This window comes from Zingiber officinale, chromosome 3A (genome assembly GCF_018446385.1).
Source record: "Zingiber officinale cultivar Zhangliang chromosome 3A, Zo_v1.1, whole genome shotgun sequence".
Lineage (NCBI taxonomy): Eukaryota > Viridiplantae > Streptophyta > Magnoliopsida > Zingiberales > Zingiberaceae > Zingiber > Zingiber officinale.
Window position 1 is genome coordinate 115,334,434 of NC_055990.1, and position 17,399 is coordinate 115,351,832.

At 35.9% G+C, this 17,399-nt stretch overlaps 1 protein-coding gene across 1 annotated transcript; it reads left to right on the top strand.

Moving 5' to 3' along the window:
• The first annotated feature begins 745 nt into the window (after positions 1-745).
• LOC122050595 (beta-glucosidase 26-like) lies at positions 746-12,142 on the top strand. Its single transcript, XM_042611490.1, has 16 exons — positions 746-797; positions 2,038-2,223; positions 2,332-2,390; positions 2,698-2,773; positions 2,864-2,935; positions 3,012-3,099; positions 3,232-3,475; positions 3,628-3,743; positions 3,829-4,046; positions 4,133-4,164; positions 4,271-4,373; positions 4,462-4,728; positions 10,817-11,326; positions 11,480-11,577; positions 11,645-11,740; positions 11,879-12,142. The coding sequence occupies exons 1-16, from the start codon at positions 746-748 to the stop codon at positions 12,140-12,142; spliced, it is 2,481 nt and encodes an 826-aa protein (XP_042467424.1).
• Positions 12,143-17,399: the final 5,257 nt, after the last annotated feature.

A 17,399-nucleotide genomic window follows, 5' to 3' on the forward strand; every position in this document is an offset into this window, starting at 1 on the left:
GATAATTTTTAGGTCAAATTAATTTTTAAAATAATTTTTAAGACAATTTTTTTTTAAAATAAATTTTAGTTTAAAATAATTTTTAACTTAAATTTATTTTTAAGATAATTTTTAAGTCAAATTATTTTTTAAATTAATTTTTAATTTTAAATAATTTTGAAATAATTTTTAAGTTAAATTAATTTTTAAAATAGTTTTTTAAGTTAATTTTTAAAACATTTTTTAAAATATATTTTTTAGTTAATTATTAAATAATTTTTAAAATAGATTTTTAAATTAATTTTTAAATAATTTTTTAAAATTGATTTTTAAGATAATTTCTTAAATAGATTTTTTCGTTAATTTTTAAATAATTTTTAAAATATATTTTAAAGTTAATTTTTAAAATAATTTTAAAATAGATTTTTAAAAGAATTTTTCTAATGTATTTTTAAGATATTTTTTAAATAATTTTTAAAATAGATTTTTAAGTTAATTTTTAAATAATATTTTTTAAAAAATTGGGTTTTAACTTAATTTTTAAAATAGTTTTTTAAGTTAATTTTTAAAATATATTTTTATGTTAATTTTTAAAATAGATTTTTAAGTTAATTTTTTGAATAATTTTTAAAATTGATTTTTAATTTAATTTTTATAATTATTTTAGAATATATATATTTTTTAAGTCAATTTTTATATAATTTTTTGTTTAAACTAATTAAAATAAGTTTTAGGCTAAAATAATTTTTAGGCTCGGTGGGCGCTCATGATTGTTGATGAATTAGAGGTGCACATCAAGTATATATGGTTGCAAGTTGGTTGGTGAGAAACCAGTTGGGCTTTTTTGTTAAAAATATATAATGAAATAAGATTCAGTTAAATAAACATAATTAAAAATAGACAAATAAATTAAAAAATTTGACTTGATAAAAGTATTTGCTATTATCAAAGAAATAATCTAATCACCACTATGCTCAATTTGTTATCATTTAATAAATAAAATAAATACATTTGATAAATTTTAGAGTGTCATACGTATTTAGTTGCAAACCATGGCTTGTTTGTATCATGATGTCATCTTCTCTACCCTTTAGGTTTTAGACCAACATCTGAAGGATCCAATGCATAAATCAGCAATGACAAACCTTGTTTGCCAAATTAAAGTTACAGAACAAAAATGGAAGAACAACTCATTGAAGTCTTCTTCAGTACTTAGAATTAGAGAATCAATTCAACCTTGTCTTTTCCATTACATGGTTTGCTTTTTTATTTTCCTTGGTATTTTGAGCTTATAGAACTATCCTGAAGAACCCAAATTTATGCAGTTAACCAAAGAATAGCCATGTCGTTGTATCTTCAGTTTAGATGCATGCTAATTATCATGCACTTAATTGAATTATTGTTTAAGATAAAATCTTTAAGTGCGCTTGTATCTTCTCATAGATAATCAAAGCTTACAAATAATAAATTTTTTTTAGAACAGATACAAAAATGTACAAGATTTTTTAGTTGGCGGTGATATATGAAGAGGAAGGATTGCACATCTTCCTACGATACTTAATTCATGTCGTTGTTCCTACGATACAAAAATGTACAACCTTGTCTTTATCTATATCTTATACCCTTGTATGTGCCATGTATGAAGTTGACCTTGATATCGGCCTTACACCGATAATACTATTGATATTTTTCTTTTTTTAAAAAGTGACATAGGCTAGAAATTAGAGAATAATATTGGTTGATTTTAAAATTTGAAATAAATGATATAAAAGTTAGACTTCAAGAAAATTAAAGAGATATTTTAAATTGAAAATCAATTCATTGAATTCTTGAATTTTTATCATTAGCTTGAAATTTTTATCCTTAAGAATTGGTCCAAGCTCTCTTTTATACTCATCCATTTAACTCTTACAATGTTTATCTAGTAATTACGTCCCTATATATAGGTATCACTTGCTTCTTATTTTCTTCACTAATTCTAGTGTTTCTATATCTCTTCTATAATGAACCTTAAAGGGTCATTCGCATTTTTCTTTTTATTTATTTTACTTCTCGTAGCCCAATGTGCATATGGTTATAAAACAAACAATGCGAAACTAGTTTCAAAAGTGCACAAGTTAAGTCGTGATGTCTTCCCTCTTGGCTTTGTATTTGGCACTGCTTCATCGGCTTATCAAGTTGAGGGAGAGGCACTCAAGGGTGGTCGAGGACCAAGCATTTGGGATGCATTTGTAAAAAATCCAGGTAACATACTAAACTTTAAATTTTATAGTTTTACTTATTTCTTTCTAGAATGAAAGTTATACAATAGAGTAAATTTAATTTGAATTTGATTTGTTTGTTGTGGTGTAGGTTTCATTCCAAATAATGCAACGGGTGATGTAACAGACGATGAGTATCATCATTATAAGGTCAAATGGATATTTTTGTGTTATCGTTGACTATTTAATAATTTTAAATTTAATAAAAAAGAAAAAATTTAATTTTTATGAAGAATCAAATATTAAATTCTATTTTTAAAATCATTACTCTATTGGTTCAAGATTTTTTTTATAATTTTAAAAAATCTTATTTAATATAATTTTATATTTGATAATTAAGTTCAAACAAATAAATTTTTGATATTCTCATTGTTGATATTTGGAGACAGTTAAAATGAAAATAAATTGGATTTTATCTTTTTCTTAAATATGTTAAAATTTGATTTTTGTCTTCTAGGAAGATATTGACATCATGAAGGAGCACAATTTTGATGCTTATAGATTCTCGATATCTTGGAGTAGAATTTTCCCAAGTAATTGAAGCTATCATTCTTTTTCGTAATATTATATACATCATCATCTTGTTGTTTTAAATTACTAAGAATTTGTTATTTATCTTGTAGATGGAACTGGAACCATTAATTGGGAAGGTGTTGATTATTATGATAGGTTAATTGATAATTTAATACTCAAAGGTAATTTATTTTTATTTGCTAAACAAATAAGTTTGGCATGTTTTCATATTTTCTAACCTTTCTATCTTCACATTAGGTATTATTCCATATGTCAATCTCTATCACTACGATCTTCCATTAGCACTCCAAAATGAGTACTTGGGTTGGTTGAGTCCGAAGATAGTGTAAGTAGTAAAATAGAATAATTACTTATATTGTTTAAATTAATTATGCTTATTGTATAGTTAAGAATATCTAATCTAACTCATTAAAAGAAGTCATAAATATTTGATTTAGTTTATAATCATTTTGTTTAGGGATGCATTTGCGGATTATGCTGATTTTTGCTTTAAGAGATACGGTGATAGAGTGAAAAATTGGTTCACATTTAATGAGCCAAGAGTGGTGGCAGCTCTAGGTTATGATACTGGTTCTCATGCCCCTGGAAGAGCTACTGGTAGCAAATTTGGAGGAAACTCATCTACGGAGCCTTATATTGTTGCTCATAATCTCATCTTATCTCATGCTGCAGCAGTTAATAGATATCGTGAGAAGTACCAAGTAATATGTCTTTAACAAAATTTATGTATAGATAGTAAATTCATTCTTAGCTAATTCATAAAATATCTTGTTATCAAATATAACAAACTCATTTGAAAATTGTAAGTTTACAAATATACATAATACTAAAAGCATTTTCTTTTCTTATTCAGAAAGAGCAACAAGGAAAAATTGGAATTCTTCTGGATTTTGTTTGGTACGAGCCTCACACTTACTCTGACAATGATAAAGCTGCTGCTCAAAGAGCTAATGATTTTCATGTGGGATGGTAAGTAATTGTGCATCTTTGGTTTCAACATCTAACTATGGTTATCCTTTTCAATGTAACATAATTTTGTTTACTTTTCTTATAGGTTCATTCACCCTCTAACATATGGATACTATCCTCAATCCATTCAAGACATTGTTAAAGAAAGATTACCAAAATTTACTAATGATGAAGTGGAGCTAGTCAGAGGTTCATACGACTATTTGGGAATTAATCAATACACAACCTATTATGTTAAGGATAATAGTACAACGAATCCTAAACCTATTAGTTATCAAGATGATTGGCTCGTTGAATTTAAATGTAAGATATATACAATATTTTTTTTTTGATAATGTTAAACTAAATAAAATGATATGCTAATAATATTGTTCTACTAATAATTTCAGATGATCGAAATGGGGTACCAATTGGACCAAGGGTAAGAGATAACCTTATAACTTTTTTGATTATATTATAGATTTTTGTTTTTAAAAACCAAATGTAGGCCTATAATTAATCGAATTCAATTGTTTATATGTCATTAGGCTCATTCTGATTGGCTCTACATAGTTCCGTGGGGATTGTATAAGGCAGTGACATATGTTAAGGAAAACTATGGCAATCCAATTATCTTTCTATCTAAAAATGGTAAATATTTAGCATTTTTTTAATATATCTTTTATTTAAGAAATTACATTTATTCTCTAACCATATAATTAATTGATTGTAATTATAGGCATGGATCAGCCAGGCAATGTCACACTTCCAAAAGGCTTACAAGATACTCAAAGGAGACATTTTTATCATAACTACATTACTGAACTAAAGAGAGCTATCGATGATGGGGCTTCAGTGATTGGGTACTTTGTATGGTCTCTTCTTGATAACTTTGAATGGAGACTAGGATACACATCAAGATTTGGTATTGTCTATGTTGACTTTAAGAATAATAAGCGCTTCACAAAGGAATCAGCTCGTTGGTTTAAGAAGATTCTTCAGCGGGGTTAATAGTTTTTTTCTTTTATAAATTTTTATAGCCTTAGGTTTTTTTTTTGTCTTTGCTACTTTTATCATGAAATAATCACTCTTTGTTCTTTGAGGCACTATAAATAAATAAAATTACATTTCAATATGAATGTGTTTCATTTTGGTACTTTTATTTGTGTCTCGTTCATTTTGTATTTTCAACATACGACAAGCCTAATTAGTCTCATAAATCAATCTAGTTTCTATCAAAATTGAATTGTATGGAACATGTTTAAAAAGATTTGTATGACCAACTAATCAATTATATGAGTTTGTGATTAATATTAAAGCTAAAATGAGCACGAAAAAATTATATATATATATATATATATATATATATATATATATATATATATATATATATATATATATATATATATATATATATATATAACACCTGGTGGAATGAAAAAAATGACAAGTCCCTAAATATATATTTTCAATATATATTTATTTCAAAAGAAGCAAATGTTAATTAATATACATACTTTAAACAAGTATAATATTTTTACATACTTTTAGTATTTTAAACAAGTATAATATTTTTTCCTGATAATTTTAAAAGAAGAGTTTAATAGTCAGCCACTAAAAATTGGTTTAGAATCTGAGTTAATTTAAAAAATAAATAGGGATTGGTCTATAATTTATGAGGAAACCAATAGAAATTTATTAAAGATATAAATTCAAGTTTTTTTTAATTGTCAAACTTTTTACAGCTAAGCTTAAAACATTTATTCAATTGAAATTGAGTGAATAATCCAAATAAATTTAACTTTACCTTTCTTATCTCTAAAGTAACTTTCACAGACTAACACCACTAACTAATAGTAGTGTTATGTGAAACATCGATAATAATTAGTTAGTTATGTTGACTTTTCATTTTTTTATATTCGTTAACTTATTTTGAACCAGTTATTATATATATATATATATATATATATATATATATATATATATTTGACATGTAGAAATAAAAAACTATTCTAATTGATAAAAATAAAGAAACCATTGCAATTACCATACGCATAGTGGAGGAGCTTCATTAGAAAGAATTTGTATACGCATAGTGGAGGAGCTTCATTAGAAAGAATTTGTAGAAGAGAGAGAAGGGGAGAAAAAAGAAGTTGAAATCAATACTAATCCCATGCCTGTAGCTGAAGTGCAAGTTCTGAAAGAGAGCCGTTGAGTTACATATTTTAGTTGCTTTCATCTTGAGAACCCTTACTTTTATAAACAGAACTACCGAGAATTTCAAAATCTGGGTCTTGCATTATCAATTCTAGTATCGTTGTAACGATCACCCTTCTTACTATACTATACTACTCTCTAAGGATGATCGTTACTAAACTACTAACTCTACTTAACCGGTATGATCGAAATCACAAGGAGTCCTTACCAAAATTTTCGGCAGAGTCTCCCCTGTACCGGTGACAATAATCTGAGATACATAAATATATACTTCAGCCACAGGCGGCTGGAACATGTATCAAACACTCATTCAGTTTAATAAGTGTCAAATACTAAAATAACTACTTATTACACAGAGACTCATCACAGCATACAATCTAAAACACGAATAAACTCAATAAAACAAGGAATAAAAATACAATCTCAAATGACATAAACCATAAAGTACAACTCAACTATTTCTTATCCACTAAACATGAATACTCAAAACTTCCCATATCTCTCCATAGTCCTGGCATCACACACATCCATCACGCATCCTCCTTGTCGCCTTCCTCTTTACACTTTAACTTTTCCTTTATCTGTAGTAGGAGGAAAATAAATCTATAAGCAAAACGCTTAGAAAGTACTAAACTATCTAACAAAAACTCGAAAGTGCATAAGATGTAAAGGATGCTGAAACTGAAATGCTAAAAAGAAAAGCTACTTGATCCTGTCTGAGAAGCTGGACACGACGGAGATCCGGAAGAAAGAAACCCACCGTGCAGGTGAAGAATGACGTACGCCGAATACCGATCCGAGAAACCCAAAGCGGATCGAGAAGAAGTAGAGTCACCCGAGGTTTCTTCGTATGGAGACCTGATGATGAAGAAGAAAACCAAATATGAAGAGAAGAAACCCAGATCCAAAGCTTCCAGGACTTCCTGCGCACAAGAGACCAACCAATACTATCGTTAGTGACCTAAGACCGGGGTGGGAATCCCTGGCTAGGCCCTCCGACCCTCAAGTCAGTGATCTCTCTTGGTGTGGAAGAAAGAGGAAGAAGATGAATAGTAGTTGAAAATTAGGGTTATGGATGTGCGCGATGATGTGAACTTGTGAACTTACCTTGCCAACGGAGAGGATTCCCCCTTTTATACCACTTCATATAACCTCCGTAGTCATGAAGTGGACCCCGGTTTGTTAGAGTTTGTTATGAGATGACGTCATCTGTGTACTTGTGATGAATTACTTTTTAAGGAATCTTTTTTGTACCCTAGATGTACCTTCTTTGTCGTTTAGTACCTGCAAAATAATATAAAAATACATTTCCCGCCAAAATATATTTTCTGTCATATATTTACATATTATAAATATCTTTATCATTTCACCCTTTCTGCTGTAATTAATTCCATGTACCAATATTCCTTATATCTATCGAAGTCAATATATTCTATCAAGTGTTTTTCTCAGTCGCGGGTCAATCGACCGGTCTTGGTTTTCTTTCTGGGAGGTATATTTCGGTCGATATAGACTTATCTCTTATGTACCGATCAATATTAACCTAGCTCTGCATAGGAAGTATGTCTCATCCGACATTAGCCTAACTTCATCCCAGTGGTATGTCCCGGCGGATATTAGCCTAGCTTTGCTTAGGAGGTATGTCTCACCCGATATTAGCCTAATTCCACCCCAGCGATATGTCCCGGCCGATATTAGCCTAGCTCTGCTTAGGAAGTATGTCTCGGCCGATATTAACCTAGCTCTGCTTAGGAGGTATGTCTCGGCCGATATTAATCTAACTCTGCCTAGGAAGTATGTCTCACCCAATATTAGCCTAGCTCCGCCCCAGTAATATGTCCCGGCCGATATTAACCTAGCTCTACTTAGGAGGTATGTCTCGACCGATATTAGCCTAATTCCGCCCCAGCGATATGTCCCGGCGGATATTAGCCTAGCTTTGCTTAGGAGGTATGTCTCGGTCGATATTAGCCTAATTCTGCCCCAGCGATATGTCCCGGCCGATATTAGCCTAGCTCTGCTTAGGAAGTATGTCTCGGCCGATATTAACCTAGCTCTGCTTAGGAGGTATGTCTCGGCCGATATTAATCTAACTCTGCCTAGGAAGTATGTCTCACCCAATATTAGCCGAGCTCCGGCCCAGCGATATGTCCGGGCCGATATTAACCTAGCTCTGCTTAGGAGGTATGTCTCGGCCGATATTAGTCTAATTCCGCCCCAGCGATATGTCCCGGTGGATATTAGCCTAGCTTTGCTTAGGAGGTATGTCTCGACCGATATTAGCTTAATTCCGCCCTAGCGATATGTCCCGGCCGATATTAGCCTAGCTCTGCTTAGGAAGTATGTCTCGGCCGATATTAACCTAGCTCTGCTTAGGAGATATGTCTCGGCCGATATTAGTCTAACTCTGCTTAGGAAGTATGTCTCGGCCGATATTGGCCTATCTTCTTGGTTTATTTACCCCCTTTTCTCTCCTTATCAGGGACCTATGAAACCTTACCCATATAACTAGCCTTCCCTTCAAGTCTAGTCGAAGGAGGTGTAGACGACTGACTAGACATAAGTCTGGTTTTGTCTTTTCTTACCCGTGACTCTGCTCCAGATATTGAAATGACCTCACAGATTTTGTGTACCACTGTCTCAGTAAATTAAATATATAGTGATCCTGTGAGCCTTTTGCTCCTTTAAATAGGGCTACAACCTTCTCTTCATCCTCAACCCATCTCAGTTCTTTTCCTTTCTTGCCACCATTTATTACTAAGGCCATGGTCGTGGATCCTCCTCTTTGGGGGCAATTTTTGTCGGCCAAGGTGAGATCGATACATGAGTTTATTGGGATTTCTACTCCAGCTACCTCAGGGGTTCAAGGGATCGTCTTAAGAGAGGAAGCTTCACAGTTCAGATTTTTCATCCAAAGATATGGATGCTCTGAAGGACTCAAGGGACTTCAGAGAGATTTTTGCTACTCATAGAGGGGCAGCCAAATGACCCAGGGGTGCTGTGTGAAGGGCACATCACATGTTACCCTTGGGTTATACTTGGTCGCTTCACTCGCTGAGCTCTAGGGCTTGAGAGGGGAAGTGGTTTTTACATTTATTTTTCCATTATGGAATGAATCAATGTTCCCCTGTCTCGTCACCCTTGAGCTTTTCTGTTTTTGTTGCTTTCTTCGTCTCGGGCAAAATATTGCCACTTATGTGCCTTGGCAAGCCTGGGCGAAGTGAGATATTTCCATCTCTGCTCCATGGTAAGTTTGAATCTGGTGGGATTGAGATTTTCTAAGTGTTGTGAGAGCTTGTGTTTGTGAACTTTGTTATTTGTCTGAGACTTACTGTTTTGAGGGAAAATGCATCGTTATGTATTTGATCATATTCTAAGTGTAACAACAGACTCTTGTATTGAAATAAATGGTTCTATGGAATCCTTCTGTAATTTACAAGAGTAAATATAATGTTGTATCCTACATATGTATCATTTATCATGACCGAAGTTGTCTTAACTATTGACATACTCCTATATCACGATTAATATTATAATCACAGTCACATCGGCTAATATAAAATTATTTCGATCAATATGAGTTTGTATTTCATAAGGATGTTAATTCAAAATCTGTAGTTCGCCTAAATCTTCATCCTTAAATGTTTTTGTCCTTAGCTTGGATTTTAGTCAAGAAAACCAACCCTTTTTCTCTTTTTCATGTCCAGTTAATCACGTCTTTTTTCGAAGCTTCCTAACTGGTGATTGGCTATTCTTCAGGTGAGAGAGTGTTAGAAGCATTTCCCAAGACATTACCAACTCTAGCGTGATCCGACCCATCACATCCAATATAAATGTTTTTATGATGGTATGACACACACTTTATTTGACCGCCACGTCACGTGGGTCTTTTTGCCTTTCTATTGTGATCCTCAGCGTCTGCTGCAATAAAAGTGTTTTGATCTGACAACGGTTGTGTGCTTTTCAAACCCTAAACCCTTCATCTCCTTTTAAACTTTGTCCCTTCTTTCTTTTCTTCTCTAGAGTTCCTTTCATGTTGCTGCCTTTAACCAGACCTCGTGCTCACCATTTCTCGACGATCCCCTTTCTTGTCTTCAGTAAGTAATCTATTGTTTCAATAGCCTATACTTTTGTCCATGGCTGAGGAAGCAATTGCTCCTTGGTATGTCCATATGTCTTCTACCTTTGATAAGAATGCTAGATTATCCATCCGTCGTCAATATGAAATTCCTAGGGAATATAGAATCATAATTCCAACACCGAATGATCGACCTCATCATCCTCCTGATAACTGCGTGTCTTTTTTCAAGGACCAGTTGATAGGGGGCTTAAGGTTTCCTATCCCCCCTTTCTTGATCGAAATAAGCCAATATTTTGATATTCCTTTGCAGCAATTTGCCCCCAATGCCTTTCGTTATCTATGTGGTACTTACATGCTATTTCGCTTACGAGATATTCCTCCTACTCCTCAAAATTTCTTCATGTTTTCTTATCCCAAGTGCTCGGAACCTGGTATTTTATTATTCCAGTTGCGGACTAAAATGGTCCTTTTTGGGGATATGTCTTCGTCTCTCAAAGCTTGGAAATCCCGTTTTTTCTTCTTGAAGTTTCGAGGACCCATTCCTTGGTCTCATGCCTGGAAATCCTTCTTACCTCCTTTACCTGACGTTAAAGAGTTTCATCTTCTTCCCTCTTTTCCTATCTATTGTGAGAAATTATTAAGTCACCGACTTTCTATCCCTAAATGGTTGAGGGTCGATCTTCTATACCTATTTGGTTTAAGCCCCGTCAAACCTGATACTCCAATTACTTTAGGTAACACCTTGTTTCTTTATTCTTGCTTTTAACTGCCTAAACCATTCTTCTTTTCTGTGCAGTGGAGAACTTTTATGATGCTCTGATTGATGAAGAACTACGTGTGGAAGAGGACATACTTCGTGCTAAGGAAGCCGAACTTCTGGCTGCCATTACTCCCCTACCTTCAATCGGAGAGCCAGCTCCTTTAGCTGAAGTGCCCAGCTCTTCGGGTGCTCTTGAAACTCTTGTTGCTTCTGAAGGTCCTTCTACGGAAATTCTTGTTGTTTCCTTACCTGCTGTCACTTCACCCGCGGTTGCTACTGTTTCCTCCTTTGCTACTCTCCCTGTCATTGAGCTCACTTCTCCTGATAGCCCCAACAAATTGATAACTGAAATTTCCACGGGCAAGCGTCCAGGACACAAGCTTACTAGGGCTCCTCCTTCAAAAAGGAGGCTCATCCTTCCTGCTAATGAGCTAGTTTCAGAAGGTCTTGATTCGGTGGACCTCCCTTCTGATAAGCCGACATTGGCGGAGCTCTACCCTTCTCTTAATTTTCCTACCTCGCCTTTTTCTAATGTCAGCGCCTCTGGTGATGTCTCTTTTACTTTTCCTTTATCTATTCCAACTTCTGGATCTTTGCCTTCCTCACCTTCTTCTTACTTAGTCTTTGCTCCCCCGTCTATTCCTACTTCTTCCTTCTCGACTGGTTCCTCTGCCATTCCTGTTCTCCCCATATTACTAGGGGGTTCTTTTACCAGCTCTTGGGATGAAGTTCGTTCCCTTTTTGAGAAGCTCTCTATTTCTGAGGCAATTGATCGCTTCTCCCATAAGGAGAATAAGGTGTGTTTACTGACGCCCACTTTCTATTTCTTAACTATTATCTTATGGCTTGTTGCTATACTTCCAGCGATGGATGGAAAATATGGGTTTTTCTAGACTGATGCACAACTTACACACTGAGAACAAGAAATTGAAATTTGAGAATGATAGGCTAAAGCGAGAGGTTGTTGAATTATCTTCTGCCACGTTTTCTGTTGCCGCCAAGGAACAACTCGAAGCATAAATTGAAAGTCTTCAGACAAAATTTAAATCGGTTACGGACCTTAACCTGGAACTAACTTCCAAACTTAGCGAACTGAAGGATAACTATGAAGCGGAATTGACTGAGAAGCTAAAAGCCCTGCAACTGAAGGAAGATGAAATATCTTCCTTGAACACTTCCCTGAACTCAGTCAAGACCGAGGTTTCTGAAAAAGAAGTTGAATTGAAGACTTCTCAAATGGCTTTGGTGGTTTACAAGGGTGGCGAAGATATCCGTTACAGGGAGCGGGCCACCGCTATGATTGAATCTAATGAATTCAACAGACCGATCGTGAGATCCATCCTATCCACTTTTACTGCATGAGCAAAAGGAGCAATTCGACAATTAGAAGAGGAGGGCTACTTAGCTCGTGTTCCTCCTCCTAATTTCTTGAACCGTCGCAGACTTATTTTGGAGAGACCTCCTGATCTGTACCCTAAGCTGACTCTTACTTAAATTCAAGTTATCGTAAAGAGGGGGATCGAGGCTTTGTAATGATAATCCAATAAACTCATGTGACTATGATTATTCCCTTTTGGTTATTAATCTTACTCTTTCTCAGGATAACTGTCGGTTTTATGTACATGTATCAAATGCTGTTTGGTTTGTCATCACGTGACATTTCCCCACGGGTCGTTTTTTGATGATCGATCGGTATATATCAAGATTGATAAATACCGCCCGATATTTTATAGCTTAGTTATGTCTCACCCGATTGGACATATTTCTATCATGGTACTCCTAATATTGGTCGATCTATTTTAATTGATCGGCTTACCCTCGCTGTATGAATGTGTCCAATGTTGCTTGGTTTGTCATCATACCATCTTTCCCAACAACTCGTTTCTTGATGACTGGTCGATATATATTAGGATCGATAAATATCGCCCGATATTTCATAGTTTAGTCATATCTCGCCCGATTTAACACAACTTTATTATGATATCCTTAATATTGGTCGATTTATTTTACTCGACCGGTTTACTCTTGTGTCTTCATATGTCTTTTTTCACATATTAATCGAGTCTCATGGGGTTTTATTATAGTGTATATTATTTGCCTTATTATAATAAGCCTTCGGTCAATATATTTTAAGTGATCTTTATCTCGGTCGATTTATCAGAACCGTCTGATTTCTATCTACGGACCTCGTCTATTAACTAATATCTGATGCTCAACTTCTATTTTATTACACCCACGCCTTAAACTTATAGTTACTATACTAATTTTTCTCTGTCCTTGTCAGGGTTTCCTAAGAATACTTCTAGGGAAACTCACACCTTTTCCGAGGTAGCTTTTTTAACTTTCCTTCTTTCTCTTGATTTTATTCTTTAATATTATTACCCATTTATGATGATTGATATTCCAAGCACCTTTTACTCTCCTTTTTTCCTTTTTTCGTTTCAGCTTAGGGGTTTTAGCACAGGGCCAAAAGAGAGATAAGGGTTTACGAAGTTTTCTCCTGCTTTTCTCCATCTCTCGTCTTCTTTCTTGATTCCTCTTTCTGTGACTGCTTCTCCCTATGGCGGTTTCTTCTCCTGCTTGGTTTCTCTCATGCTCTTCCAACTTCATAGATACCGAAGAAGTGGACTTACAGGCAACCTATGGTTTTCCTTCCTATATCATCCGTCCCGCTCCTTATAAAGGTCTACATCTTCCTCCCTTAGGATGTATCTCTATCTTCAGGGACCAAGTCTTACAGGATTTTAGATTTCCCCTTCACCCTTTTTTCTGCAATGTCAGCCATTATTTTGATATCCCACTCAACCAGTTTGTCCCTTAATCTTTTTCTATTCTAATGGGTTTCATTGGGGTATCAAAACTGTTAGATTTCCCCTTGTCTCCCCGTCTTTTTCATCACTTCTTCACTCCTCGCCGAGTAGATGTTGGCGTTTTCAAGTTCCAGTCTCGTCCCAAGGCCATTCTGTTTAACCGCATTCCTCCTCAAGGTGAATGGTATCGTAAATTTTTCTACACGCGTCTCCCTTCTCCCCCTCCGTTTCCTATCCAATGGATACATGATTTACCCCCGCTTCCTGACACCCACGATCTTCTTAACGATCCCTCTGTTGCTTCTGCTCTACCCAAACTGCGAGGAGCAAAATTCAGTTTGCCGCATCTAATCAAAGAGGGCTTGATGTTTCCCTTCGGGATAGGCAACATTGACACTCCTTTGGATAGTTCCTTTGGTGGGTATAATTATTTCACTTCGCCTTTACTGATTAGCATACCTCTTTGATAATGGTGTTTATCCTCTGTATTTCAGCTGATGCTCTTCTTTCAGCTTTTATGTACAAGAATTCTGCTATGACTAAGTCTTTTGTCAATAATCTTGGAGAAAAATGGTTGCTTGCTCGCCGATCCGATCCTAATCCCTCTACTTTAGGCTTGCTTTCCGAAGAAGAACGACGGGCAGAGGGTGTCGCACTCATGGAAGAGGAGGAAGAAGAGTCTTTTGTTACCTTAGTTAAAAAGCCAAATCTCACTAAGGACTCTCCCTTCGGCGATTTCTTTGGCACTTTTGTGCAAGCTCCTCTTGTCCCGGCGCCTATTTCTTTTGAGAGAGGTAAGGCACCGATAACTCCCACCCATATTATCTCCAATCCTGCTCTTAGGATGATGAGGCCTGGTCTACTTATCCCTTCTTCTTCTATTATTTCAGCTCCTCCTACTTCTGCTTCTGAGATGGTCGTTATCCCTCCTGTGTCTTCTGCATCCTTGGCATTGGCCTTGCCTCCCTTGGCTTCTAGGCCTCGAACAAAACGGACACCCTGTCGGCGATCTTCTCCAAGTGTCAGTCCTCCAACTGTTAGCGTTCCCAGAATTACAACAATTCCTCCTACACTGCTACCTTCTACTCCATCTAGTTCCTCCCCTGCTCCTCTTGTTTCTACTATCCCTTTTCCTTCTATTGCATCCTCTTCTTCTCCACCTCCTGCTTCCTCTCTTCCCCGTCCTTTATTTAAGCTGGCCGCGGGCTTACCTTCTCAATTGGGACAACCCTCTAGTCCACCCAGCTATGGCACTTTGCAACTACAAGGTTTATTGGCTGAATCTTGGATGCAGGGTTATGAGCAACTAAGAGGCCTTAGTCTCCCACATCGAGCTGATCGCCATAGTCGTCTGGCAGTGGCTGTAAGTATTCATAGTTATATGGTATCAACTTTGTATCTTCATCTTTAACTTACATTATCCTTTTGTTTAGTTTCTTGCTACAAGTCTACATATCGACCAACTACTTATAGCTAAGGATCATAAGAACAATAAGTTGAAAACTCAACTGGAGACATTGAAGGCTGCTTCGCCTTCTTCTAACAATGATATGGCTCAGTTGCAAGAAAAGGTGGCCTTGCAAAATCAACAATTGGGAACCTTGAAACAAGAATTGGAGGAATGCCAACAACTGTTGAAAGATAAAGAGCTTGCCAGAAAGACGTTAGAATTACAGGTGGATAGGCTACACTCTAGTCTTCGACTAGAGATGGCTTTAAAAGAGAAAGCTCTCTCAGATGATTCCCAGAAAAGTCTTATTTTAGAGAAAGTAGAGAAGCTCCATAATGCCTGTCTTTCTGACCAAGCTCAGGACTTAGCCTCTCATGATTTCATTCTCCTACAGGAACAAGAGCAGAGGAAAGCTCAAGATGTTGAATTATCATTGCTCCAGAAGGAATTGGAGCAGCTCAAATTAGAGAAGGATGCTTTGAAAGATCAGAACGCAAAACTACAATCTGATTTTCAAAGTTACAAGGAGCAAGAGAAGAGCCGGTGGAAAGAGTGGCGTCAGACTTATTTAAAGTCTTCAGCCTTTGCTCGGGAATTCGTTCACAGGATAGTAGGTGCTCTAAATCATTCCGTATCGGGAGTTCTTCAACAATTAAAAGAGGGTGGTTACCAACTTAAGGAGCCTCCCCTTTCTTTTATAAACCGTCGCAGGCTTAATGAAGAGCTACCCGCAGACTTAAAAGGCCCTTTTCCGAATGTTTAAGGAGATTATTCATAAAAGACTTGTACTATAAGAATTGATAGTGAAAAGAAGTGCAATTAATACTGAGTAATTAAATACTTTCAATGTATAATAAATTGTTGATACTTACCTGCTTTTTTTTTTATGCTGACTTGAGAATATCCCCCCTTTTTTTTTAAATGCTTCCGATCATTGAGTATGGATTTTATTCGAGAATCCCTTGTTCACCTTTTGAAGTTGAGCCTGGTCTTGACGAGTCCTCTAATCTCCAATGTGCTTCGTATTCCCAAAAGAATAAATAAGCCTGTATGACTTCAGGTGAGAAACTATATAAGACTTCTGAGTCCCGGGCTAAGCATAATATCTTGCGTGAATTTTAAAAGATCTCCATATAAATGGGCTTCCAAATGAGTCACATGTCATGTGTATGGAATCTTCCTTGACTCTCGGCTGATTAGGCTTTGAAATCAGGAGATTCCTTGATTGATTATGTTCGATGATGGTTTAGAGTCTCCGGTGCCTCCTATGAAGACCCATCCGAGTTACTTCATAAGATTCCCCGATCGACTTTTGATTTCTGATGGTTTAGAGTCTCCGGTTCCTCCTATGAAGACCCGTCCGAGTTACTTCAAAAAATTTCCCGATCGACTTTTGATTTCTGATGGTTTAGAGTCTCCGGTTCCTCCTATGAAGATCCGTCCGAGTTACTTCATAAGATTTCCCGATCGACTTTTGATTTCTGATGGTTTAGAGTCTCCGGTTCCTCCTATGAAGACCCGTCCGAGTTACTTCATAAGATTTCCCGATCGACTTTTGATTTCTGATGGTTTAGAGTCTCTGGTTCCTCCTATGAAGATCCGTCCGAGTTACTTCATAAGATTTCCCAATCGACTTTTGATTTCTGATGGTTTAGAGTCTCCGGTTCCTCCTATGAAGACTCGTCCGAGTTACTTCATAAGATTTCCCGATCGACTTTTGATTTCTGATGGTTTAGAGTCTCCGGTTCCTTCTATAAAGACCCGTCCAAGTTACTTCATAAGATTTCCCGATCGACTTTTGATTTCTGACGGTTTAGAGTCTCCGGTTCCTCCTATGAAGACTCGTCCGAGTTACTTCATAAGATTTTCCGATCGACTTTTGATTTCTGATGGTTTAGAGTCTCCGGTTCCTCCTATGAAGACCCGTCCGAGTTACTTCATAAGATTCCCCGATCGACTTTTGATTTTTGATGGTTTAGAGTCTCCGGTTCCTCCTATGAAGACCCGTCCGAGTTACTTCATAAAATTTCCCGATCGACTTTTGATTTCTGATGGTTTAGAGTCTCCGGTTCCTCCTATGAAGACCCGTCCGAGTTACTTCATAAAATTTCCCGATCGACTTTTGATTTCTGATGGTTTAGAGTCTCCGGTTCCTCCTATGAATACCCGTCCGAGTTACTTCATAAGATTTCCCGATTGACTTTTGATTTATGATGGTTTAGAGTCTCCGGTTCCTCCTATGAAGACCCGTCCGAGTTACTTCATAAGATTTCCCGATCGACTTTTGATTTCTGATGGTTTAGAGTCTTCGGTTCCTCCTATGAAGACCCGTCTGAGTTACTTCATAAGATTTCCCGAT

What these genes read in the sequence shown, in the direction of transcription:
- LOC122050595 (XM_042611490.1), top strand. Translation starts at nt 746, where the DNA reads ATGATTGTTGATGAATTAGAGGTGCACATCAAGTATATATGGTTGCAA. An exon ending in TGGTTGAGTCCGAAGATAGT is followed by an intron (nt 3,100 to 3,231) that starts GTAAGTAGTAAA and finishes CATTTTGTTTAG; the next exon opens with GGATGCATTTGCGGATTATG. An exon ending in TTGGCTCGTTGAATTTAAAT is followed by an intron (nt 4,047 to 4,132) that starts GTAAGATATATA and finishes TAATAATTTCAG; the next exon opens with ATGATCGAAATGGGGTACCA.